This window comes from Lepidochelys olivacea, assembly GCF_965140295.1.
Source record: "Lepidochelys olivacea isolate rLepOli2 genome assembly, chromosome: 13".
NCBI lineage: Eukaryota > Metazoa > Chordata > Testudines > Cheloniidae > Lepidochelys > Lepidochelys olivacea.
Genome location: NC_140423.1, coordinates 11,139,023 through 11,162,454, shown reverse-complemented (window position 1 = coordinate 11,162,454; position 23,432 = coordinate 11,139,023). Strand labels below are relative to the sequence as shown.

Sequence of the window (23,432 nt, the reverse complement as noted above, 5' to 3'; positions counted from 1 at the left end):
ATCATGTCTCTTTATAGAATATATTTAATAGTAATTGTTTTGTAGAAAGAGTAAAACACTTTAGTATCTGATTTTAAACTTGTTTTTTTCTTTGTAGTATTAGTATTCTTAACACCGACAGTGCTGTACCCATTCCTTTAGAGTACAGTACATGACTTTTAACCTGCCAGCAGTTCTAACTGAACATGTGATTAATGAGAGGTTGAAACTAATACTTTGTTCTGTCAATTATTTTAACCAGTAGAACAATCGTGTCACACGTTTTATTAATATGACCATGTTTTAATAATTACCATAGCACATTTTATTTAATGCCTTCAGGCTAACAGTCTGATTTCTTCCCCTCCTCCTAGCAAAGCGTACATTAGTTCACAAAGAGTGAACTGATTTCCTGGTCTTTGCTGCCACCAATAAAGCTTTTGGAATATTAATGTAGAAGTTGTAAGTTTTTTCAAAAGGTCCCTATACCCAGTTTACAGATGGATATTCATATAGTTCCTGGGTTCTAAAATGCAATAAAAGTTGCAATTAAATCAGACTACAAAAAGTCAACTTGCTTGGTAGCCTGCTGGCTATGTAGGATTTGATAAAGCATTATAAAGTCAAAACAAAAAAATAGTAGTCTTCTTCTTTAATAGAAAATCATTAGGGCACTGATTCAGAAAAACACTTACACATGAAGTGCTTTACTGAATAGGGATGCTTTTACTAATCAGGGTCTAGGCATGGACTTCAAGGAAGGATTGAGTCTCTTAAGCTTTAAGGTGATTTGTGTTTTGACTTTCTTCCCTTTTTGAAATTAAAGGTAATATTTTCCATGGTTCCTCAAACAGATTTTAGTGGCCTTTGTGATAAATGGATACAGCTTTCCCCCCACCCTTTTAAATAGCCAAAACAATGGCGTTTGATAACTACTGTTAAAACTGCACAACCGCAACAGAATTTAACCCTTTGTTCTGGGCTGTGCGGACTGGCCCAAACCATGTTATAAACTGAGTATTAAAAGGTGACTGTAATCCCCGCATGGATCTATGTATACCACAAGCTGTGGAGAAGACATATAGAGCTGTCAGTAAATTAAATATGAATGTTTCCATGATATTATATCTAATCTGTCCCCATGAAAAGATTTGGTTGGGATATAAACATTCCCTTGCAGTTTTGGGGATTGGGCTAGCACACAAACTAATATGTTTTCAGTTTAAAGCTGAATATGGTGCACAAGTAAACAATCAACATTAATGGTGAGATGTAGGTGATTTTTAAAATTCGTAGTTTTTAAAATCTGAGCTGTCTTATTATTAATACAAGAGGAAAAGCTGTTTTAAATTAGAAAATATTTTTAACCTGGCAGTGTTCCTTTAAAAATAATTCTAGCAGTGGTGAATGGGTGGTGGTGGTGGTGGTGGTTTCAGAACTCAGTAGGCTAAAAATATTTGTATAATTTGTGAAAATAGTGTTTTTATGTGAAGAGATGAATTCACTACACCTTATAAATCCCTGAATAAAAGCTGGTACGAAGTAGCACTTTTTAAAAGCAATTGCACTGTACATCAGATATTGGCTGAACTATTGATGAGCACGTTGAGTTTCCTGAAGAGTGAGGCACCTCATTGCTATGGAAAATTTATGCTTAGTAAACATTATAAAACACAAAATGAGATGATACATTCATTGCTGTGTAATAAGATTCTTTGTTTACAGGACATACCACAGGGCCATGGCAACAAAAACACAAATAGGGGGTCGAAGTATTCCTGTAGTAAAGATGGTGATGATTACCTAGCAATTTGTTAATTGTAGGAGTCTTACACTACTTCAGAATCCATTATCACTTTATTGTGATACTGATAGCTTGAGGATCTGTGAATGTAAATATGAAAGATTGACTGAAAATCTGAACGTAATATTAAATATATAGTTTTTGTGGTGTGATTTGGGAATTTTTCATGAATGCACACTTAGCAAATACATTGAGAAAATTTTCTAAATTAAAACCTCATTTGTTTTGGAGAAGAGTGAGATTATGATTGACTTTTTTTAAAACAAACATACGTACATTAATTGTATGCATTGTTGTTGTAGCTGTGTTGGTCCCAGGATATTAGAGACAAGATGGGTAAGCTAATGTCTTTTATTGAACCAACTTCTGTTGGTGAGAGATACAAGCATTAGAGCTTACATAGAGCTCTTCTTCAGATCAATAGAAGATATTACCTCATCCACCTTGTCTCCAAACAAACACTAAAACCTATTAGATTTTTCTTTTGCCTTTTTAAGTGCCGTACCAAAATAAGGCAAAATAATTAAGTATAACCATTCTTTGTTTGATCCCAGTCCTGTAGAAACACTGACACCTACGTCTAACTTGAGGAGATGAGTAGTCCCGTTGACTTCAGTAAAACTGCGTGTGTTTGCAGGTTCAGGGCCCCTTTGAATAAAGGGAACAAAATCAAACCAGAGTAAATGAAAGTCTCTCACTGTGAAGTTTGAATCAGTTCCCATTTGCTTCCTGCCTTCCATCTTCTCTCATCCCTAGCAGTTTCATTGCATTGTTTTGTTTAATGTTTACCCTGTTCTGTAAGAGCACTAACCTTTAGAAGTGGGAAGTCACAGCGGTTAATGCAATTGTTGTATTAACTGCATAGCATTTTTGGACCCACCTTTGTCTTGTAAAATGTTAGTGTGCTTGGTGTTGGGGGAGGGAGGGAATCCCTTGTCATCTCTTTAGTGTGTGTGCGTGTGCGTGCACGCGCAGCGGGAATAGAAATGAAGGAGGACAATGAAAAGGAAAAGAGGGAGAGCAGGCGCCTGTCCTTCCCTTATTTACTTATTTTTCTTAGCTCAGTGCTTTTGGCCTCTACTGATTCATTGCTTTGTTCCCATCAGCTGTGTCAGATCCCTGAAGCAAGAACTGGTAGTCGCCAAATACAATAAATTTGGAATCAGGTGGTCTGTAGGTAGATTAGGAACACAACCACAACTGAGACTTCACATCTATTTGATTCTAGAATTCCACTACCCTGCCCGTCTGTTTCAAGGTACATGGCGCATCAGTGCAAGATGCCTTAATGCTGCTGTGTTCTTTCAGTCCATAAGTGCAACGCTTGCACCACAATTGGATCCTAGCAGCTGTAGAAAAATTACCTCCAGACCTGCAGCAAGTCACAAAATGCAACGTGGCAAGCAGCTAGTGCACTGTATGTGTGTTCTTTGGACTTTGTCTTCTTCCCCAAAGGCTTTTTATTCATGTTTTATTCTATAAACAGATTTCTCCACCCATCTCCAGCCAACTATGTCTGCCTGTATTATTGTTGAAGCAGAATTTTTTTTTCCTTCAGCTCTTCTTCTGCATTCCTGATTGCTGATTATACTTCCAGTTTCATTTTACTGCATTAAGATTCATGGTTACATCAGGTGTTTTTAATATGTTGATTATACATCTTCTTTGATTTAATATTAAATATTTAAATAACTTTTGTGGTCAGATTTGCATATGACATACATTACATGACATACCTGATGGATTTACCTTGAGAGTAATTTTGTTAAGAGTCAATGTCTTCAGGACCTGAAGAAGAGCTCTGTGAAGCTCGAAAGCTTGTCCCTTCCTCCAACAGAAGCTGGACCAATAAAAGATATTGCCTCACCCATCTTGTCTCCTGTATTATGTTGGTAATTCTATGTAATAGATTAGCCCTCCTATCCACACTATACTTTGCATGTTCATGTGATTAAATTGTATATCTCCTTCTGGTCTGAGCTCTCTGTTACAGACGTTTTCCTCTCTGATTTTCTTTTCACCCTTAAATCTTTGTGTTACCCTGGTCTGCTTTGTTTTTTCTTGGTTGTTTTGACTTTTGGTAACTTGTCTCTTTTATCTCTTCTTTTCCGCTCTTCTATAAACAGCCTCCAGGTATTTCTATTCTTTGCACTCAAATGAATCCAAACCTGCTTGATCTACAGAAGGTCCGTAGTAGCACTAAGATGAGTTCCTCTCCATCCAAGACTGCAATTTTAATAAGTTTATATGGGTTTATTATGATTAAACACATGTATCTGAAATCAAAATCTGTTTTCCTAAACAGGTAAGATAGTTGGTGGTCTAATTACAGATGTGTTCAGTGACTGAATGGGAGTAAGCAGGCATCTCACTTGTTGTATGTTTTGTTCTAATGAAGTACTTTTTCATTTGCATTCCACTTCAGAAACCTCTGTTTTTGTGGTGCATAAATTTAATTCGTATGTTTCCTTGGTTACAGGGAGAAAAAAATGAAAATTCAGGATATTAAAAACAATATTAAAGAAGCTATAGAGGTAAGTCTACAAACAATTATTTCTTGCTTCTAAAAGCTGTTTTTAACCACTATCTCATTAACAAATATGGGGTATTTTTCTCTTTCTTTGCAGACAATAGTGACAGCAATGGGCAATTTGGCACCACCAGTGGAGCTAGCCAATCCAGAGAACCAGTTTCGAATCGATTATATCTTAAACTTAGCTAACCAGATAGACTTTGATTTCTCACCAGTAAGTAAATTTCCTCTTCAGTTATAATCATACTTTTTGTTTGGATGATTATTTTTCACCTGTGTCACAGTAGATGCTTACAAGAATATCATGCAATTCAATGAGCCGTCTTTACTAGGTACATAGGAACTCCCTTACTGGGTGAGACCAGTTGTCCATCGAGATCAATATACTCTCTCTGACAAAAGCCAGTACCTGATGCTGAGGAAGAGGTGCAAGAAGCCCCCCCCCCCCCACGCAGGCAAATGTGGGATAATTTTGTCCCTCATGAAGATCTCCTTCTAATCCCATATAGTTAGAGATAGTTTAAGCACTGAAACATTAGGTTTTATATCCCCTTCCCAAGTTTTTTTGATAGCTAGCCATAATAGCTAATGCTATTCTTGTTATCCATATAAATGATAAGTCCCTCTTGAGTTACTTTTTGTGTTGGTTAAGTAAATAAAATATACAGTAACATAACTAAAATATGCAGGACCAGATTGTGGGTTGTCCTGCCTGGGACTCCAGGAGCTCACTTCTCTCCCCCTGTTTCTCTTATTTAGCCAGCCACAATCTAAGGCAGTGGTTCTAAACCAGGGGTACACAGAGGTCTTCCAGAGGGTACATCAACTCCTTTAGATATTTGCCGAGTTTTACAACAGGCTACATAAAACTCACTAGCAAAGACAGTACAAACTAAAATTTCCTACAGACAATTACTTGTTTGTACTGCTCTAAATACTATGCATGGAAATATAAGTACAATATTTATATTTCAATTGATTTTTTTTATAATTGGAAACATTGGAAAGTAAACAATTTTTCAGTAATAGTATGCTATCATACTTTCATATTTTTATGTCTGATTTTATAAGCAAATAGTTTTTAAATGAGGTGTAACTTGGGGGTATTCAAGACAAATCAGACTCTGAAAGGGGTACAGTAAGTTTTGAAAGGTTGAGAGCCACTGATCTAGGGGATGTAGGACTGGCAGTTCTGATGGTGCACTGCTGCAAGCCAGCCTGTCCAGATAGGGTGGGGTCAAGCTCATTAGCTGGCAGTGTTGAGCTAGTGTAGAGGATGATGCATGCTATATCTTTTGGAAGGGTGGCAGAGTTCTGGCATGACTCCATCCTACATGCCACCACAGCTAACCTATCCAGAGCTACACTGAGAGTTCTCACTAGTGGACTGCCCCTCCTCACTCCCTGAACCTCATTAAACCTAGCCAATGGCTTTAAAGCCAGAGCAAGCCCAGAGTAAATGACAAAAGGTATCATTAGTTAACTTGTTTTTTGAGGATATATCTGCTGCGTCTGACTTGCTAATGCTGTCACTTGACCTTGGAGACATTCAGCAGCCCCATAAAAATACAAGGTGCTACTTCTAGTTACTTGGAAAACCACTGGAAAGGCAGTTTTGTTAATTAGCTCATAGCATATGATACTTAGTTGTAGTGTTATGGCAGCAATTCCAGTGGCAAGATTCAAAAGACTTCATGGGTTCCAGAGGACTGAAGGGTGTATTACTATACTGTAACAAAGCTAGGGTCCATCTAGTCCAATATTTTGTCTCTACCAGTGACCAGCACCAGATGCTAGATAGAAAGGTGCAAGAAGTCCTGAAGATGTGGGATCGCTTGCCCTGGCAAGATTTTGACCCATCTAAGCTTTAAAAACTGTTTAAACCAGCTAGTCTACAAATTCAGCGATGGAGACATTTTATAGCTATTATTGCTGCCGATAATTTTTCTGCATCAGTCAACTTACACAAGGAATGTCCTCACATACCTTGTATCTAACGAACATGTCACTAATGACCAGCACTCCAATATTGAGATTGGCACAGTGATCTCACAATCCAGAGAACCAGCAAAGTTCAACAAAATCAGAAAGGTGGGGTAATGTCTTGTTTGCCCCAAAGCCAATATAGTAAGAATACCAAAGTAGCAGTAGTAATTAGCATAAACAATCAATCTCTGTAAAGCAGTGAATCCACGTAAGATTTTAATTTTAAAACTACCTCTCATGTTTTTTAGTTAAATGAAAAATCTTGTGCTTCAGTGCTACAAAGAATTCCATATTTTGAGTGCAATAGTTACAAGTATTTCTGGGGGCCAAAGCATTACCTCTCCACTCACTCTTGCATTGGCTTCAGGTCTCACCAAGACCAGCATTTTTTGGTGCTTCAGGTTCAGACATATAATAATGTGATATTTTCCTATGATTCTCTGTGATCAACCTCTGATTTTTAAATCTGACTCTTCTCTTTTGGCTTGTTGCGGGCCTCAGAGTTTTCTTCCAGTTAGTGATATTTGTGACTTTTTTCCTGAAGCAAGCGATAGTTTTATAGTCTGGGAACAGCAAATATTTGAATAAACCGACAATGCATGTGCACATGCGTGTACAGTAAATTAAGCTGCGTTCAATATACAATGAAGAAAATCAAGAGGTCCAGCCTGTTTTTTTTCAATCCAGTCACAACCTGAAAAACTTTCATCTGGACCCTTTCTCAGTCCTGCTTGCAGTTAGTAGAGATTCCTCTTACATATTTGGAATATCCTCTGTGCTTTTTCTCATAAATATAGGATTTCCTTTTGGTGGCTTTGAGACATGCTTATTTTGAGGGACACAAAGATCTAATTGGGGAATGCTCAATATAATATGGAATATTTGTTTGCTATTCTCTCTAGCAACATAAATGGATCAGTCCTTTTCTAATCAAAAAGGAAGCCTCAAAAGTTTGCCTTATTTTATTTACAGATTAAGAGCTGAGTAAATCAACAGTCTGGATTGAAGGCAATTAGTTATAGAAATACAATTTTTAGGGAATGTTTCTTTACAAATCCAGCAAGGTTAGAAACATTCACACAATGAAGTATTTTGGGGGTTTGTTCCATGGTCCTTAGTAATAGAATATATGTGCTATATTCATCCAGTATAAAAGCTGTCTTCATGCGTTAGAGCAAGGTAGAATTCATAGAAGCAATCTTATTCTCTTTCAGATGTATTTGAACTTGTTTAACGATCTCCTCCCTGCTTCCGTTAATAAATTAACCATTTTTACAATATTTTAGTTTTGTGATAATTTCAAATTCTACTTTTTATGAGAGTTATTCTAGGGACTAATACAATCCAACCTCATAAGGATATTGTGTTGATTAATTCATTAACGTTTGTAGAGGTTTGTGGTATTTTTAATGGAAGGTACTGAAGAAGTGGAAGATATGATTGATTCTTCTGGCATTGATTCACCTGACTGACTGATAGGCCGTTGTTTTGTATTTATACAACTGCTACCCTTGGTGTCCTTGGCATGAGCAAGAGGCATGGTCAGTGGTGTCTTTATTGTTATATAGACATCTCTAAATACTATGCCCTAAGAGCTTCATAGTGAGATCTGGTCTGTATTCTTGTGATGGTTACAGACTAGCAAGTGGGTTCTGTTAACACTGATCCACTGCCAAGACTTGAAGACATCTGGCACTCCACAGATACAGTGGGCTGGCAGAATCCTAGGAAAACTGATCGTTAGGTGATGACTTGTCAGTCATGGATGATCCCACAGAAAGAAAGGGTTAATCTGTCAATATTGGATATGAACCCCCAGAGAGAGCAGCTCTGCTTTGGGATGCTTACACACTTGTGGCTGAGACTACAGACTACCATGCAAATGCAAACACTAGTGAGACTGGAAAACCTCTTCATTCCCGCATTGATGGGGAAGTGTGAAAGAAGAGAGACAAGAATTCTGGTATTCTGAGCAATTTTTTACTGAGGGCACTGGCCCACTTCTCCTGCCTCTCACTCAGCTGGACCGTTTTTCTTCTAAGCTGACTAGCTGCTGTGAAGCCCCAGTTATCTCTATCAGTTTGTGAGAGAGAAGAATGGGACTCGATCCATCAGAGCTTAGGACGAGAGCTTCTTTTAAATTTCCCACCTCCCCCACTTCTGGTTTCTCTCCTTTCTGACAGGTTTCAGAGTAGCAGCCGTGTTAGTCTATATTCGCATAAAGAAAAGGAGTACTTGTGGCACCTTAGAGACTAACAAATCTAAGGTGCCACAACTACTCCTTTTCTTTCTCCTTACTGAGCGGTCTAGTGCCCCCAGCTGGCAGGTTATGTACAGAACTAAACATTCCCGTGCCAGCTCTCCAAAATGGGCTTCCAAACTACAACTGATGCTTTGGGCCCTAACATTCCATCATCCAGCTTCCAAAAACTCTTTTTGTTAGAATAGCTCGGATGCTGCAGGAATGGAAGGATTATCATCCACTTTGTTCCTGTTATACTACCACTCCTTTTAGCCACCTCCCTTAATATCTGCTCTTTCTCTTGTGTTGGTTGTGTGTGAAGTAAGAGAGGGAATCTGCCCAAGTCCACAGATATTTCATCTCCAAACAAGAGCCTTTGTGTGTGTATTTCTAAGGTAAAAGGCGACACACCAGTTTAGGGATACAAGTCACCAGTTTAGGTTGATTACAAATGCTTCATGGAACTCTCATGTTTTCTTGAGCAAAGAAATTGTTTCAATTTTTAAGCACCGATCATGCAAAGACATATGTATGTGCTTAACATTATGCTCTTTGAGTAGTCCAATTGGCATATTTAAAGTTAAGCATGTTGTATATAAGTGTTTGAAAAATTGAGGTTTTAAACTGGATTTCCATTAGCTACCAGCTTGGACAAATACTGTTAGCAGGTTCTGTCCCCAGTGATGATATGAACTGTAGTCTCAGCTGACCTGATTTGAGTGTAGGTTATATTCCACTGGCACCTGAAAAATGTAACCTGTGTATTAATTATGTGAATTAAATAAATTAAAGACTGAGGATGTCCCGAGATGTTAACTCCCCGGGCATAGTAATTGAAATGTATAGTCTGTGAATGTCTCGGTAGGAATAATGCAAACTTTATGTGCTATGGAGGATTTAAATGCACCAGACTGCACAAAAAAACACAAAATCTAAAACTCCAAAAAGCCCACAATTTTCTGTAGGTGGAGAGAGAAGCCTCAGCCCTCTGGTTTGCAAGTTACGCAGTACAGCTAAGCAGATCCTGGTTGTATGATAAATGTCATCATTCACTAAAATCATTTTAAACTGTTTTAAGAGGCTGCAAGATGCCAGTATCACTGTATGTGTGTGCTGCAGTAACCTCCACTTACTACTTTTTAAATGTAAATACTATCACTTAAAATAAAAATGAAATCTGTAATTAGTTGAGAGAAAAAATAAGGGAATTCTAAAAGCAAATTGTTCATTTAACTTTACTTTCTGCTTATGCCTACATTTTGAATTCACAGAGGAGACACAATATGGGAGTTAATACTTTATTTTAACCTGAGAAAGCTACAGTATCAGTCATTGTGGGGCGAGGGAAGGGAGAATGTAAAAGGTCCCCCAGTATGTTTTCTTCTCTACCCTTCCCACACTTTCTGTCTTTTCTTGTACATTGCTTTACCCCCAGACACATGCAGTGCCAATAGCCAAATACAGAAGGACTTTACCTGCTCTGACTCTTTACCAGTGTTTGGGGCTAGCAGCAGCACATTGAAACAACACATTCCGCCCCTTTTTTTAAATAAGATAGTAATCACACCTTTCATATATTGGGTGTTAATACTGTGGAATTTGGGGAATTTTTTTAGCAGTAGTGATGATATTTAATTGCATTTAAATGCAATAATAGATATACTCTTTTACATCTTAGGGTCTACCATCTTTCTTTCCCATTTGCTCATTTGGAACTCATGTTCCAGCTGGCATCCAGACACTCTGCTCTCAGTGTGGTGTTTGAACTGGATTTTCTATGAGGATATGCAGAAACTGCAAAGTAAGCAGATGGAGAAACATAATAGAGAGAACACTTGTGCTGTTACATCTCCAAAATATAAAGGAGTTGCCCTTTGAGGGCTATAGATATTTAAGGCCAGATAATGCAAGATGCTGAGCACTCTCCCATTTGAATTCACCTCACATGATCATCTTCAAAGCACTCATTTGCACGTGGTCTGGAAAACACATGTTTTCTAAGTACTGAGTCAAAGATAAACCGCATTTAACACCCACATGACATTTTGGTGTTTGGGTTGCTTTTTTTTTTTTTTTCCCCAGCTTGGAAAGAGACGACTAACGGCAGGGGGATATGATAGAGGTCTATAAAATCATGAATAGTGTGGAGAAAGTGAATAAGGCAATGTTATTTACCTTTTTCCATAACACAAGAACTAGGGGTCACCCAATGAAATTAATAGGCAGCAGGTTTAAAACAAAAGGAAGTATTTCTTCACACAACGCACAGTCAACCTGTGGAACTTGTGGCCAGGAGATGTTGTGAAGGCCAAAACTATAATGGGGTTCGAAAAAAAATTAGATAAGTTCATAGAGGATAGGTCCATCAGTGCCTATTTGCAAAGATGGTCAGGGTTGCAACCACATGCTCTGGGTGTCCCTAGCCTCTGACTGCCAGAAGCTGGGATTGGACCACAGGGGATGGATCACTTGCTGATTGTCTATTCTGTTCTTTCCCACTGAAGTATCTGGTATGGGCCACTGTTTGAAGACAGGATACTGGGTTAGATGGATCATTGGTCTGATCCAATATGGCCGTTCTTATGTATTTAACATTATTCGTTAGCTAATCTTCATAACGTCCCTTTTGTAGGTGAGGAAACAGAGATATGAGACATTAAGTGATTCAGCTAAGACTTCACTACCTAAGTGATTTACGTACACTTCATTGTCACTGGTAGAATTTTGTTAGAACTCAAGTTTCTTTAGACCAGTGGTTCTCAAACTTTTGTGCTGGTGATCCCTTTCACATAGCAAGCTTCTGAGTGTGACCCCTCCCCCTGTATAAATTAAAAACACTTTTTGATATATTTAACACCATTATGAATGCTGGAGACAAAGCAGGGTTTGGGGTGGAGACTGACAGCTTGCGACCCCTCATGTAATAACCTCGTGACCCCCTAAGGGGTCCTGACCCCCAGTTTGAGAACCCCTGCTTTAGACCATGCAATCTGGCTAGAGCAGAAAAATGAATAAAAAAAGGTAAAATTATCTTCACTAATGTACTGAGCTATTTGAAAGATGTCTTAAACATAACATAGGAACACCCAAGATTCTGAGTTGGGAATAAATTTCATATAGTGCAGTGTCTTATTAAATGTGACTAAGGTTAAGATTGTGTCACAGTTTTTTGTAGTAAAAGTCACGGACAGTAAACAGAAATTCACGAACGCCCGTGACCTGCTCCTGACTTTTACTAAGAACAAAATGGGGCAAAGCCTAAGCCCTGCTGTGGAAGGGGAAGGTGGAGTCCAGCAGCTGCTCCCCAGGGTGGGTGGGAGCTCCAGGGCTCCCTCGCCTCACCACCCGCGGCAGCAGGGATCTCTGGGGGCCCCCCGGGGCTGAAGCAGAAAATGTCATGGAATCTGTGACTTCCATGACATAATCTTAGCCTTAAACATGACCTTAAATTGAGAGGAAGACAGTGTATTTGGTGACATGATTTAGTTAAAAATTCAGCACATTTGGTAATGGACAACTAGATTTCCTGAAAACAAGTGTTTGGTTTTTGTATTAGCATTTAGTGGCAGGTGATCTGGCCAGCTGACAGTAAGCAGTTAAGTGCTTAATTCACAGTAACATCCCCATTTTTTTAATCCTTGCTTCCTGTTTCAGTGTACCTTGTATTCCAGTGGCAGGAGGCTAGGAGACTCTCTTGAAGCTATGAACCTTCAGAGAAAACCTTCTCTGTTTTACTGACGCTTATCCAAAGAGCTTCAATGTGTTTTGAATAGCACTGTATCCAACGTCTTGTCTTCGGCATATTTTCATCAGATAGTTTCTGAAATCTAAATATACAAATATCTAAATTTTAAAAGGGGACTGGCTGAGTTAGGGGATTGATAAAATAACATGGAGTCTGTCGACAAGTTTCCAGTCTGAACCCAGTCTGGATCAGAAGTGGCCACAAGCAATCATTACCATTTGATGGACTGTTCTGTGGCCTATGAGAAATGAGAGGTTTCAGTCCTCACCCTAAGAACCTCCATCATAACTGACGCACAATTTTGGGCAGTCCAAGCAAAGGAAAAAGATTGAATGGACATAGAGATTCAAAAGTCTTCTTATAAGGTGTTGCTTCCAGACAAGATTTGAGGGAAGCCCAGCACTTGCCATGGCCATGTTGGTACCATGTCTGTGGATGAACAATGGATTTCATCCTTCAGGAACTGTAAAATTTGCACTATTTATGAACTCTAGAAACATTTTTAAAGAGAGAAATCCAAAGTTAAAAAAAATAGTGTAAATCAGCAGTACCAAAATAATTCCTAAAAATTAGAAAATTTCTGGCCATTTACAACTGGTTATAAGGGTTTTTTTTCCTTAGCTACACATGAATTTGTTGTAGTTGGTGCTTCCCAGCAAAAGCACCTGCCTGGAGGCATCGAGATTCAAAACCCCGTGTCCTATATAGTCACAGTAAGAAGCATTTTATCAGTGTTCAGAAGTTCTCAACAGTTTTGAAGTATCTGAGATCAAGTCAGTTGTACCCATTGTACTTCCTAGTGTTCCAGTAAGCGTTCTGTTATATATTTTGTAAAGCTAATGAAGGCTTATGTAGTAATATGATTTGTGGAGTAATATGAGACCTCAGTTTAGCTCTGGTGAAAAATGTGGGAAGAGGTAGAAACCACTTTTCTTGATGGTGTGTGAAGCTTGGAAAAATTCTCATTTGTGAACTTTTTCCTTTTTATTAACTAGCAGCCAGTTTTACATATTGGTTTCAAAATTGCTTAGAATGGATGTTGGATTACTGCTTGTGCGTAAAAATAAAAAAATAAAGACAATCCTGAAGACAGCATCATTGTCCTTCACTTCTTTAGGTGAATAGAAAAGTACATCATTGAAACCAGAGTTTAAATTTTGAAACCGAATGATGATATTTTTCTGTAGTAGGTATTTATGGTTTTAAATTTACAATGATCAGTGTGATTAGTTTAGGGGAGGAAAATAAGTTGACAAAAATGCTCTGTTAATCAACGTGAACCAGGTCAAGATAGCTGAGGAGGTTAATTGTAACAGAGCTGATGATAAAACAGAAATGATAGGAAGCCTTAGAATTGGCGTGATTTTTCTTCCTGTGGACACATTGTAAAAATACAGAATAATCTAAATAGTTGTTGGTTTTCTGTCCTGAATCTTTTAGAAAATGTATGGTTCGGTCATTAGAAAAAATAAAGAATGAGGAGAAATTTGATTTTTGTTGGGATGTGAGGAATTGAAGTATGGGATAAACGTTGATCACTGAGGTTACTTTGCAAATGTAGCAAATAGAAATGTTTGGTTTATGGCTTGAGCGAAAAACCTAATAAGTGGGAGATCTTGCTGAGTTTGTGCTAGGACTGCTTTTATTTCACCCATCATATTGCCTGTACTGTCATCTCTCAGCCAACTGAATTGTCCAAGATTAGGTGATACTCTCTCATTTTCCATGTAATCAGAATAATAAATGCTGTATAGGGGACAACTTGGTGCTTAAAAACTGCGAGAACATCACAGCTCTATGTTTTGAGGTTGTAGAATATGTTAAAATGGAAAACATAAACCAGTCCATGTTGCTATTTCAATGGTGTTCCCAGGGTGCGGGGTGGGGTAAGTCAGAACAGAATGTGTTCTCCATCAGTATGTTTCTTTGATGCATTTGGTTCACTTTTGGTGCAACACAATAGAATACCCCCTCTGCAGTTTCCGTGAGATGTGAAAATGGGCCTGGGGAAAATTCAGATGATCTTGACTATCTTTCTATCCAGTTTGAGTTCAGAGTGGTGATGGACTAGAAATGTGGTGGAAGTGATGTTTTTACACTTGATCCCCATACTTCGTAGTGTTGTAGGGGGGTTTCTCCACCCCCATCACCAACTATGGTGGTGGGTGCCCAGAGCAGCCAGTGGAGAGCAGAGGTGAAAGTAAGCCACTACAGTCCGGTGCGACGTACTGGTAAGAAAGTGGCTGCCAGTACACAGCCGAGCGTAGTGGCAGGGCCACTGATGTGGGCTAGGCAAAAGAGGCGGCTGCCACTGGGCCCAGGGCTCCGGGCAGCGGCCAAAGCCCTGGGGCTCCTGGCCACCACTACCATAGGGCTCCAGGGGTGATTTAAAGGGCACCAGTGGCCAGAGCCCCGGGCCCTTTAAATCGCCACCTCGGGCCAGGCAGCGCTGAAGGGTTGGCTGGGGGAGTCTGGCCCCAGCCCCACCCCTTCCGGGGCCCAGAGCCGCCCCACTGCCCAACCTTGCCCAGGACTCCTGCCACCCTGCGTACCAGTAAATCCGTTAAGTTACTTTCACCCCTGGTGGAGGGGTAAATCACTGTGGGGGGCTGGGGACACCCCATCCAGTGGCTCCTACCCTGCTCTGAGATCAGCTGGTAGTCCTGGCTGGGCTTGGGGTGGGGGAGAACTACAGTTTCCCTGCATGGAGCAGCCGGGTCCAGGTCAGACCCATCCCTAGAAACCTCCTCGCACTTCCTGCCCTCATCACTCTTCCCCGCTGACCCCTCACCCCTGCATCCACACCACCCTCTGCTGAGCTCCACGCACTCAAACAGTCACCCTGACAAGCCCCACCCCCTATGTACCTAGACCACCCTGACAAGCCCCCTGCACCCGAACCCCCACCCACTGAGCTCCAACAGCTGCACCCAGACTCCCAACCCACCAAGCCCCACTCTCGCAGCACCCAGACTCCCGCTGCTGAGCCCCTTCCCCCTCACGCACCCCCGCTAAGTCCCAACCATCTTCAACTGGATCCCCACCCCAAGAGCTCCGGTGCATCCAGACCCGCCCTGCACCCAGACTCCTCACTGACCCACCTGCACTCAGATTGCACCACACAGAACCCTCTTACTCCACACCTGGATCCGCCCCTCCCCGCCAAGCTCCTCCATACTTGGATCCTGCAGGGCTGAGCCTGCCTACTGGTGCACCTGGTGGGGAGGGGCAGGGCCCCAAGGTGTTTCTTGAGCAGGCCCAGCCCTTGCCCTGTGCATCAGGGTCGGGTGCAGTATCAGTGCCGAGTCCATGTCCTGGGGAGGGCAAGAGGGCAGGGCTGCAGCGTGATCTCCCACCTTCATGCTGTGCAGCCAGTGGCCTGTGCTCCCCACTGCCATACTGGAGCTCCACATTTATTTATTGACCAATAAAATTTCTAAAATTTTACAGAATTTTAAAATACTGTGTGCAGAATACTTTTTTTTTTTTATGGTGGGCGGGTGCACAATTTTTCCTTTTTTGGTGCAGAATTCCCTCGGGAGTGATAGTCCCTGTGGTTGCAGGCCCACAACAGTATTTTCTGACTGGTCGCTTAGAGTTGTGTAGAGAGTCTGTAGTTGAAGCAGTCACATTATGTTAAGCAATTTTGCAGCAAATTAAATCTTAAGTACAGGAAGAAGTGCGCTTTGTGACTTCTCAGAGTTTTGGATGAACTTTTTGCAACAAACTATTCTAACTTTGTGGCAGTCTTGAATAGACTTTCCAGTGTTAGCTGGGGAAGATGGCAGTATGCATTCATTTGCATTCATCTCTTTTAAAATGTTGCATTCTCTCTTCTTTCCATATCTCTACCAAATGTGCTCTTCCCCGTTGTGGTTCATGAGACACATTAAAGAGCCACAGTCTAAGTATCACTGATACTCACTCTTGCTTGCTATTTCTAAGTTTGTACTTAACTTAATAATTGACCAGATGTATTTTTTAAATAGAATGAAAAGTCATTTCAAGTCTCTTGACATAATTTCCATTAACTAGATATTAAAAATTCTAGATCCCCTTTTAAATTCTATACCAGAGCAGTAAGGGTATTGAAGGAGTTTGGGGAATCTATGGAGAAAGGAAATTTAAGAAAATGTAAACAAGATTTTCTATGTACATGCTATTGTCTTTTACTTATGATTTGAAATGATCTTCTCTGAACTATCTGCGCAGGAAAATAGTTAACAAATGTAATTGATTTATAATTTCTATACCAAATACCACAAATATGGTGTAACTGATTTTCTTATCCAGCAAAATACACTTGCCAATGCTGAGATTTCTACTTACATTGACATACATGTATAATTCCCAATAACATTTGTTGTATGTATATGGAAAGGAAAATTAATCCTTCTGCGTGGAAAGAGTCATAAGTTGTTGTCCTCTTAATCCTATGACCTTTCGAAGTCCTGCTTACTCATGGGAACTGCAAAATATAGTGTAAGTTGGTCTCTCTGATTCACAATCCTGCAGTGCAAGACCAACATAGCAACAGTAAATTCCGCTCTTCCCCGTTACATTTTTCTATTACAGAAGAATTGTAAATATTTTCCTAAACAGAACAGTCTGACTTAGTCCAGATCAAAGAAATAATGATTTAAGGTATAGCAGAAAAAAAATACAGAAAAGTTAGATCTGCTTATATACTGCACATGATTGCCATAAAAAGCTTAGTGCTTTTTATGTGCATGCTAGCAGAATTTTTATTGATATCTTAGTTACAAAGGTAGAGTCTAAAAGGTTACCAGGTTCAACACAGTGCTTGACTGTCATTTGCCAGTCTTCTTCCGTAGCCATACGGTGCAGTGACAAACCTGTTCACTTCTAAATTGGAATGTCATCTTCACACAGTTCTAAATTCCATAGATTTTGAGGGTGGAGATAGGGAAAACATATTATCTAGTAGGTAATAGTGGTGAGCTGGAAAACAGAGAAACTGTTATCCGGGGTGTCTATGGACAACAGGGAGCATAGTGTAGCCATTAAAGAACAGGACTTGTGGGCAGCTCTGGTTTCTATTCCTGGTTCTGCCACAGACTTGCTGTGTGACCTTGGCCAAGTCCACTATTCTGTCATGTTTTTCTCATTTATAAAATACGTGTATCTGTCTATCTTAGGGGGTCTGTTGTGAGGCTTAAATTACTAGTGTTTATAAAGTAGTTTGAGATGCTCAACTGGTCGGTGTTACAGAAGTGCAAAGTGTTTTTTACCATTTTTATTAAAAAGCAATAAGACATGCTCCAGATATGATCAGAGGCTGATCTGATTGGATGTTTGAGCCTCTGATGTCATCTCTGGACACTTTTGTCGTCTTCACTCCACCACCTTCTCAGTAAACAGCTCTTCTAATGAATAGTCAAACAATTCAGTTAGCCTCAGGGGTTTGTTACCTCAACTGAGTTTGGCAAGCCAGAACTACAGGATAAGAACAAACAGCCAGCTTCAACAATACAAATAAAATCCTGAATACTGATGAATTAGGAAGGAAGGGTTTTATAAAGCCTTTTAACAGAGGGGGCTCTGACTTAGCCCCTCAGGTTCATTCTTGTGTTTTTCATTAAAAAGTATATAACTACTGTACTAATTAGATGCAGCATAGCTGCTTGTTGTGGCTCTGATTTGCGCCATGTGGCTATGGGAAATTTTTTTTAAATAGTAAAATCTCACTAATTCACACTTTGCTAACCTGCAGTCCTGCTAATTCTCAACAAAAACCCCACTGATGTCTCCCCGCTTTAAAAACAGAGATTGTAGCTAGATCTCGCATTAGCCCCATTACTTGTACAAAACATAGTACGTGTGCTAGGATATTATGAAGTTTCACAGTAAATAATTGAAACTAAAGTACACTTGTCAAAATATATAAACTATAAGTATACTTTGTGGTGCAATATCCTTGATATTTTTTTAATAATGTTAATTATTGACTAACGCTTGATCATGCAATAAGCCCAGTGTTAACATTTTGAAGATTCCTGAGAGTGGTCCCATCGTAAGTAACTGCTATTCATGATAATGCACACTGTGCATGGTAAAAAGAAAAGGAGTACTTGTGGCACCTTAGAGACTAACAAATTTATCTGAGCATAAGCTTTCGTGAGCTACAGCTCGCTTCATCGGGTGCATTTGTATTTTCCACTGAATGCATCCGATGAAGTGCTCATGAAAGCTTATGCTCAAATAAATTTTAGTCTTATCTAAGGTGCCACAAGTACCCCTTTTCTTTTTGTGAATACAGACTAACACGGCTGCTACTCTGAAACCTGTGCATAGTAGTGAGCAGTAGCTGACTTCAACTGGTCACTTTCAGGAGTATGCGCTATACCAGGTGATAACTTTTTGCAGGATCAGGGCCCAATTTACTGAATTGTGTAGGCTGCGCTTGTTTGAATTAGTGAGATTTTGATGTGTTTCAGATATGAAAGAATAGGTCCTATTTTACTAGGTCCATAAAACAGGAAACATTTTACACTATTACTATGTTATCAATGCAGTTGACAACATACAGGACTTCTTCTTTTTTTCTTTTTTTTTTTTTTAACCAATTTATAGTCAGAAAAGATATGACAGTATCTCTAGCAAAGTAGCTCTCTGCTGATATGCTCTATAATTAATCTCCTTTTCCCTTTCTGTAGTAACATTGGCTGCCAGCTTTATTAGTTTGCCTGATCCTTTTTTTTTTTTTTAAAGTTTCCTAGCTTTGCCTTTCGATTTGTATTTATTTTTCCTAACAAGCTTCAATTGTAACAAAAGGTGGTGGGACTGATTTCCACTGCTAAAGAGTCAAAAAGGCAGAAGGCTTGCATTGCAGCATGCACCACTCATGCAATGTTGAAATTCTCTTGAAGCCTGCATTGAGGATAAATATTTAATACAATATTTTGGAAGAGCAATACCATTTTGCTGTCAGCTCAAAACGTTGAATACAGGTCTGTTTAAAAAACAAAAAAGTGTCCTGTCTTGTTTCTTAAACAGATATGCAGTGGGACATATTATAAGATAAAAATAGCCTTTCTAACAGTATTGTTTTTTATACAGTGGTTGGTTGCTTGGTTTGTTTGCTACAGTACTTCCTAGTTCTTCTTTAAAAAAAAAAAAAAAAAAAAAAAAGGAAAACAACAACAAAAAACCCACCTGATTTAGCTGCTAAGTAAATGTGTCAGCAGCTGCAGGAAAGAGTGTAACCCCGCCTTCGTTTTTAATAATGATCCAAAGATTGTGCCAGTATCAGCAATTCAAACCCCACTGAAAGTGGGGACAATATTAGTATTCAGGCCTGGTCTACACTATGGGGGGAATTGATCTAAGATACACAACTTCAGCTACGAGAATAGCGTAGCTGAAGTCGACGTATCTTAGATCGAATTAGAATCACTTCGCGTCCTCACGGCGCAGGATCGATGGCCGCCGCTCCCCCGTCAACTCTGCTTCCGCCTCTCGCCCTGGTGGAGTTCCGGAGTTGACAGCAGAGCCATCGGGGATCGATTTATCACATCTACACTAGATGCGATCCCCGATAGATCGATCACTACCCGCCGATCCGGTGGGTAGTGTAGACCTGGCCTTAGGCTCTAATTTGTCACATGCCATAAAATAACATCTGGTGCATAAATTTAAGATATTGTCAGCTAGAAAATTGTACAATTATGCCCTTCAATTACTGCAGTGTTCTCAGCAAGGCATCTACACAGTTAACAGAAACCTTTTAAGAGTTTCTCAAACTACACCACCCAAAATTCAGCACTATTTTTTATATGACATTGTGCACATATCACTTCTGTAGTAATTATGATGGTGAAAAACTTCTACTGTACAATGTTATTGACTGCTTTATTTTTAGTACTTTGCTCTTTATTAATTTATTTAAATAGTACGTGAGATATTTAATATCATAAATTTGTGTGCACACCCAGCAAATCCCAACAGTCCTGCAATATTAGGTTCATGAGTTCTTATTTAGGATTGAATCCATGTTGGGGAAGTAGTGCCTTAAATTTAGGTATAATTTTCTTTGCTTTTCTCAAAGCAATTTTAAAGTGTAGGAACAGATTAATTAAATTGCTACCGAAATAAAAGCAGATGTCAGCTGAATCTTGTTGAAAATATACAGAAATGTTAAGAGTTTACACCAAGGGCTCACAAGATCTTTAGCTCTATAGAAGACCTACAAACTGATTTATGGTTATGCTATTCTTTTTAAAAGGGTGCTGTCAGGTTAAAAATGATGCAATTAAGAAAAAGAAGAAAACCCTTTTCCCAGCTGATGTTGCTAATCACACCTTAAGTAAATCTTGAAGAATTTTAAAAATTAAAATTTATTTTCACTATTGAAGGTGAATTTTCTTTTTTAAAGTCATCAACATTTCTATGATCTTAGATTTTATAAAAACTTTTTTAAAGGAAAACTTAAATGTCAGTGCAAGCTATTTGATGTTAAGTAAATATCAATTTTACTGATATCACTGTCTTTTTGTACATGTCCTTCAGTGCTAGATTTGTTGTTCTTTAGCATTACGGTATTGTACACAATGTTTATTGTGGTTTTTTGCACAGTTTCGCTTACTATCTCAAATTCAGAAAGCTATTGAAATATTTCCCCAATAAATAGGTGTAAACTCCAGAAATCCCTACAAAGAGAGAAATTGCTTTACGGCATGGAATAGAACAGTTACATTAGTTTTGGTTAGAACTGAGGCTAGAGAAATGTGTAAACACTCAGTATTCAGCCTTGCAAATGAATCCACAAGTAGGACTTCACTCCTGTTGTGGTCCCAATGAAAGCTGGTTGGACCTCACGTGCAAATAAAGGTTTGCACAGGCAGAAAAACATGCTGGTTAGGGCCCGGAATTTTTATTGTCAAGCAAAATTTTGTATAAGCCCTGGACATACACATGAGTTGCCATGTGGATAGAGTACAGCCAGCTTTATTTCTCTGTTAGATTATATATGTGTTGTCTACGTTGTACACTTTCCAAATCTCTCTCATAGATTCCTGCTCTCCAGAAAACCAACTAGCAAGTTCTCAAAGCTTTCTGCTAAACTTAGGAAACTGTTCTGTTCCTAAGTCAGAACACCTTCTAGGTCTCTCCTTTCCCCTTGATAGGATCAGTAAAAGACTCTCCATTTCTTTTATAAAACTATGCATATAATTTGAATCTGTTTTGTTCTATTTAACATAACACTACCTTCTAATGGGTGTTTGTGCTTGAGTTCCAAAAAGCTGGATAAAAGCAGCAGGACCTCATGCTTTCCTTTGTAACTTGGGTCATGAGCATGAATTAGATTTAAGGGAGCATTCTGATTTAAATCCCTCTATAGTAAATTTCTGAGTTATCCCACATGATAGTAATACTTTCAGATGCTAATATCACCTCTATAGCTTTCCTGAAAGCACATAGCTTGAACAGCTTATACTAACGTCAGGGTAGAGTGTAAACAGTTTGATAGCTATAACTACATACGGGGGTAATAAATTGTACATTCAGAGCAAGATATTTTTAAAAATTAGAAACATGAGCTTCATGTGCATGTTTGTACTTCTATTTGCACCTGCCAATGCCTAGATACCTACCTGTCTGGCCTCTTCTGGGCACACATACTGTCCTCATGGATGCAGATGAAGGCACAGAGAGTGTTGCATGGTCTTGAGCCTCTCTCTAAAAATCAGATCTGTGTATTCTTATGAATAGAGTCCTGCGTGTATTCAAAAATGTGGATCTGCAACCGCCAGTATCCACCTGCAGTCCACTAGCTGTCTTTTACTTGCATCCACACCCCAACAGCAAGCCGTCTCACGAGGGCTAGCGACTTGGGGGGGGGTAGTGGGAGGGTGCGAGGAGGGTGGCAGGGTCTTGCAGGGAAGAGGCAGCGCGAAGGTGAGGACTGGGGGTAAGGAGCAGCGTGGGGACAAGGGGCGCCCAGAGGGGAAGGGGCCGCCCAGCGGGGAGACTGAGAGGAAGGGGCAGCACATAGCGTGCTGCTCCTGGGTGTTTGCAAGCAATGGCACATGGCAGCAGGAGGGCATTGCATCACAGTGGGGCGGAGGGGTGGGGTGCCAGGGCCCTGCCCACTCCAATCCCTAGGGCAGGGCCTGGACCCTGCTACCCAGGCGGTGGCGAGCCAGGGCCAGGCCCGGGACTGGAAGCACAGCCAGTGCTGCTGGGCTGGGCTGTGGTGGGGACACTGGCGCTGCCTCAGGGGCCTGAGCCGCTGGACAGGAAGTGGCGCGGCAAGAGGGTGCTGGACAGCCCTAGCTCCAACTTGCCGCTTAGCCCAAGCCATTGGCTGCTGGCCCTGAGAGCACTGCATACCCCAGGCTGCCCGAGCCAGACCCCGCAGGCCAGGTGCCACTGGTGAGTAGAGCCCTGCCCGGTTGTATCTGCATCCGATCCACTATCCGCAAAAATGATCCACGGATATCTGTGGATTTGCAGGGCTCTACTTACGAATCATGCACTTGCTTATGAGCTTACATGAGGGGTGGGTAGATAACTTCATATAAACTCACTTTTATTCATCATCATCCTCTGTTTTCAGTCACATGTGAAATGGGAAGCCAACGTTGAAATTGTTCCCACCTTTTCCGTGTTCATTGGATAAGTGAAAATAAAACATTCACTGGCTTGCAAGGAAAACTAGGCAGCCTGCTCCTCCTCAATATTGCCTTGCTTGATTTTTTTTTCTTAACTCCTCCTTTCCAAACTGTGTTCACTTTGTCTTTGTCATACAAACCGTTCTCTGAGTAATACATACTTAGAATTTCTTTCCAGAAAAAAGTGAGTAGGATGGTTTGAGAGAGATCCTCAGTCTTTTTTCTTGTTTTCTAATTTGCAAAAAAATCAAGTACATTATTTCATTTTACCCTCTTCTGTTGATGATCTCTGCCTGGCTGCTTCAGCTGACCAGTTATTAAAGTAACTCCCTTTGCTCCCTCCTTATACTTTTAGGTAAACCAATGTACAGGATCTTCTAAGAATCAAAGCGTTTTTCATTTTGTCCAGTGGGAAAAAAAAACATTATGGAGTAGTAATTGCATCTAGAAGCCAGGTTCATTAGTGGCTAAAAGCCACATTTGACTGAATGTGTAAGGTGACTTAGACT

The 23,432-nt window shown here is 40.0% G+C and overlaps 1 protein-coding gene across 2 annotated transcripts in view; it reads left to right on the top strand.

Moving 5' to 3' along the window:
• Positions 1–23,432, top strand: part of GNAS (GNAS complex locus) — a 259,849-nt gene that overhangs the window by 160,408 nt on the left and 76,009 nt on the right. For both annotated transcript variants that reach the window (XM_084645478.1, XM_084645479.1), the window contains exons 3-4: positions 4,263–4,317; positions 4,411–4,530. In XM_084645478.1, coding sequence (XP_084501604.1) covers positions 4,263–4,317; positions 4,411–4,530 — 175 coding nt within the window. The remainder of the gene's footprint in view (positions 1–4,262; positions 4,318–4,410; positions 4,531–23,432) is intronic.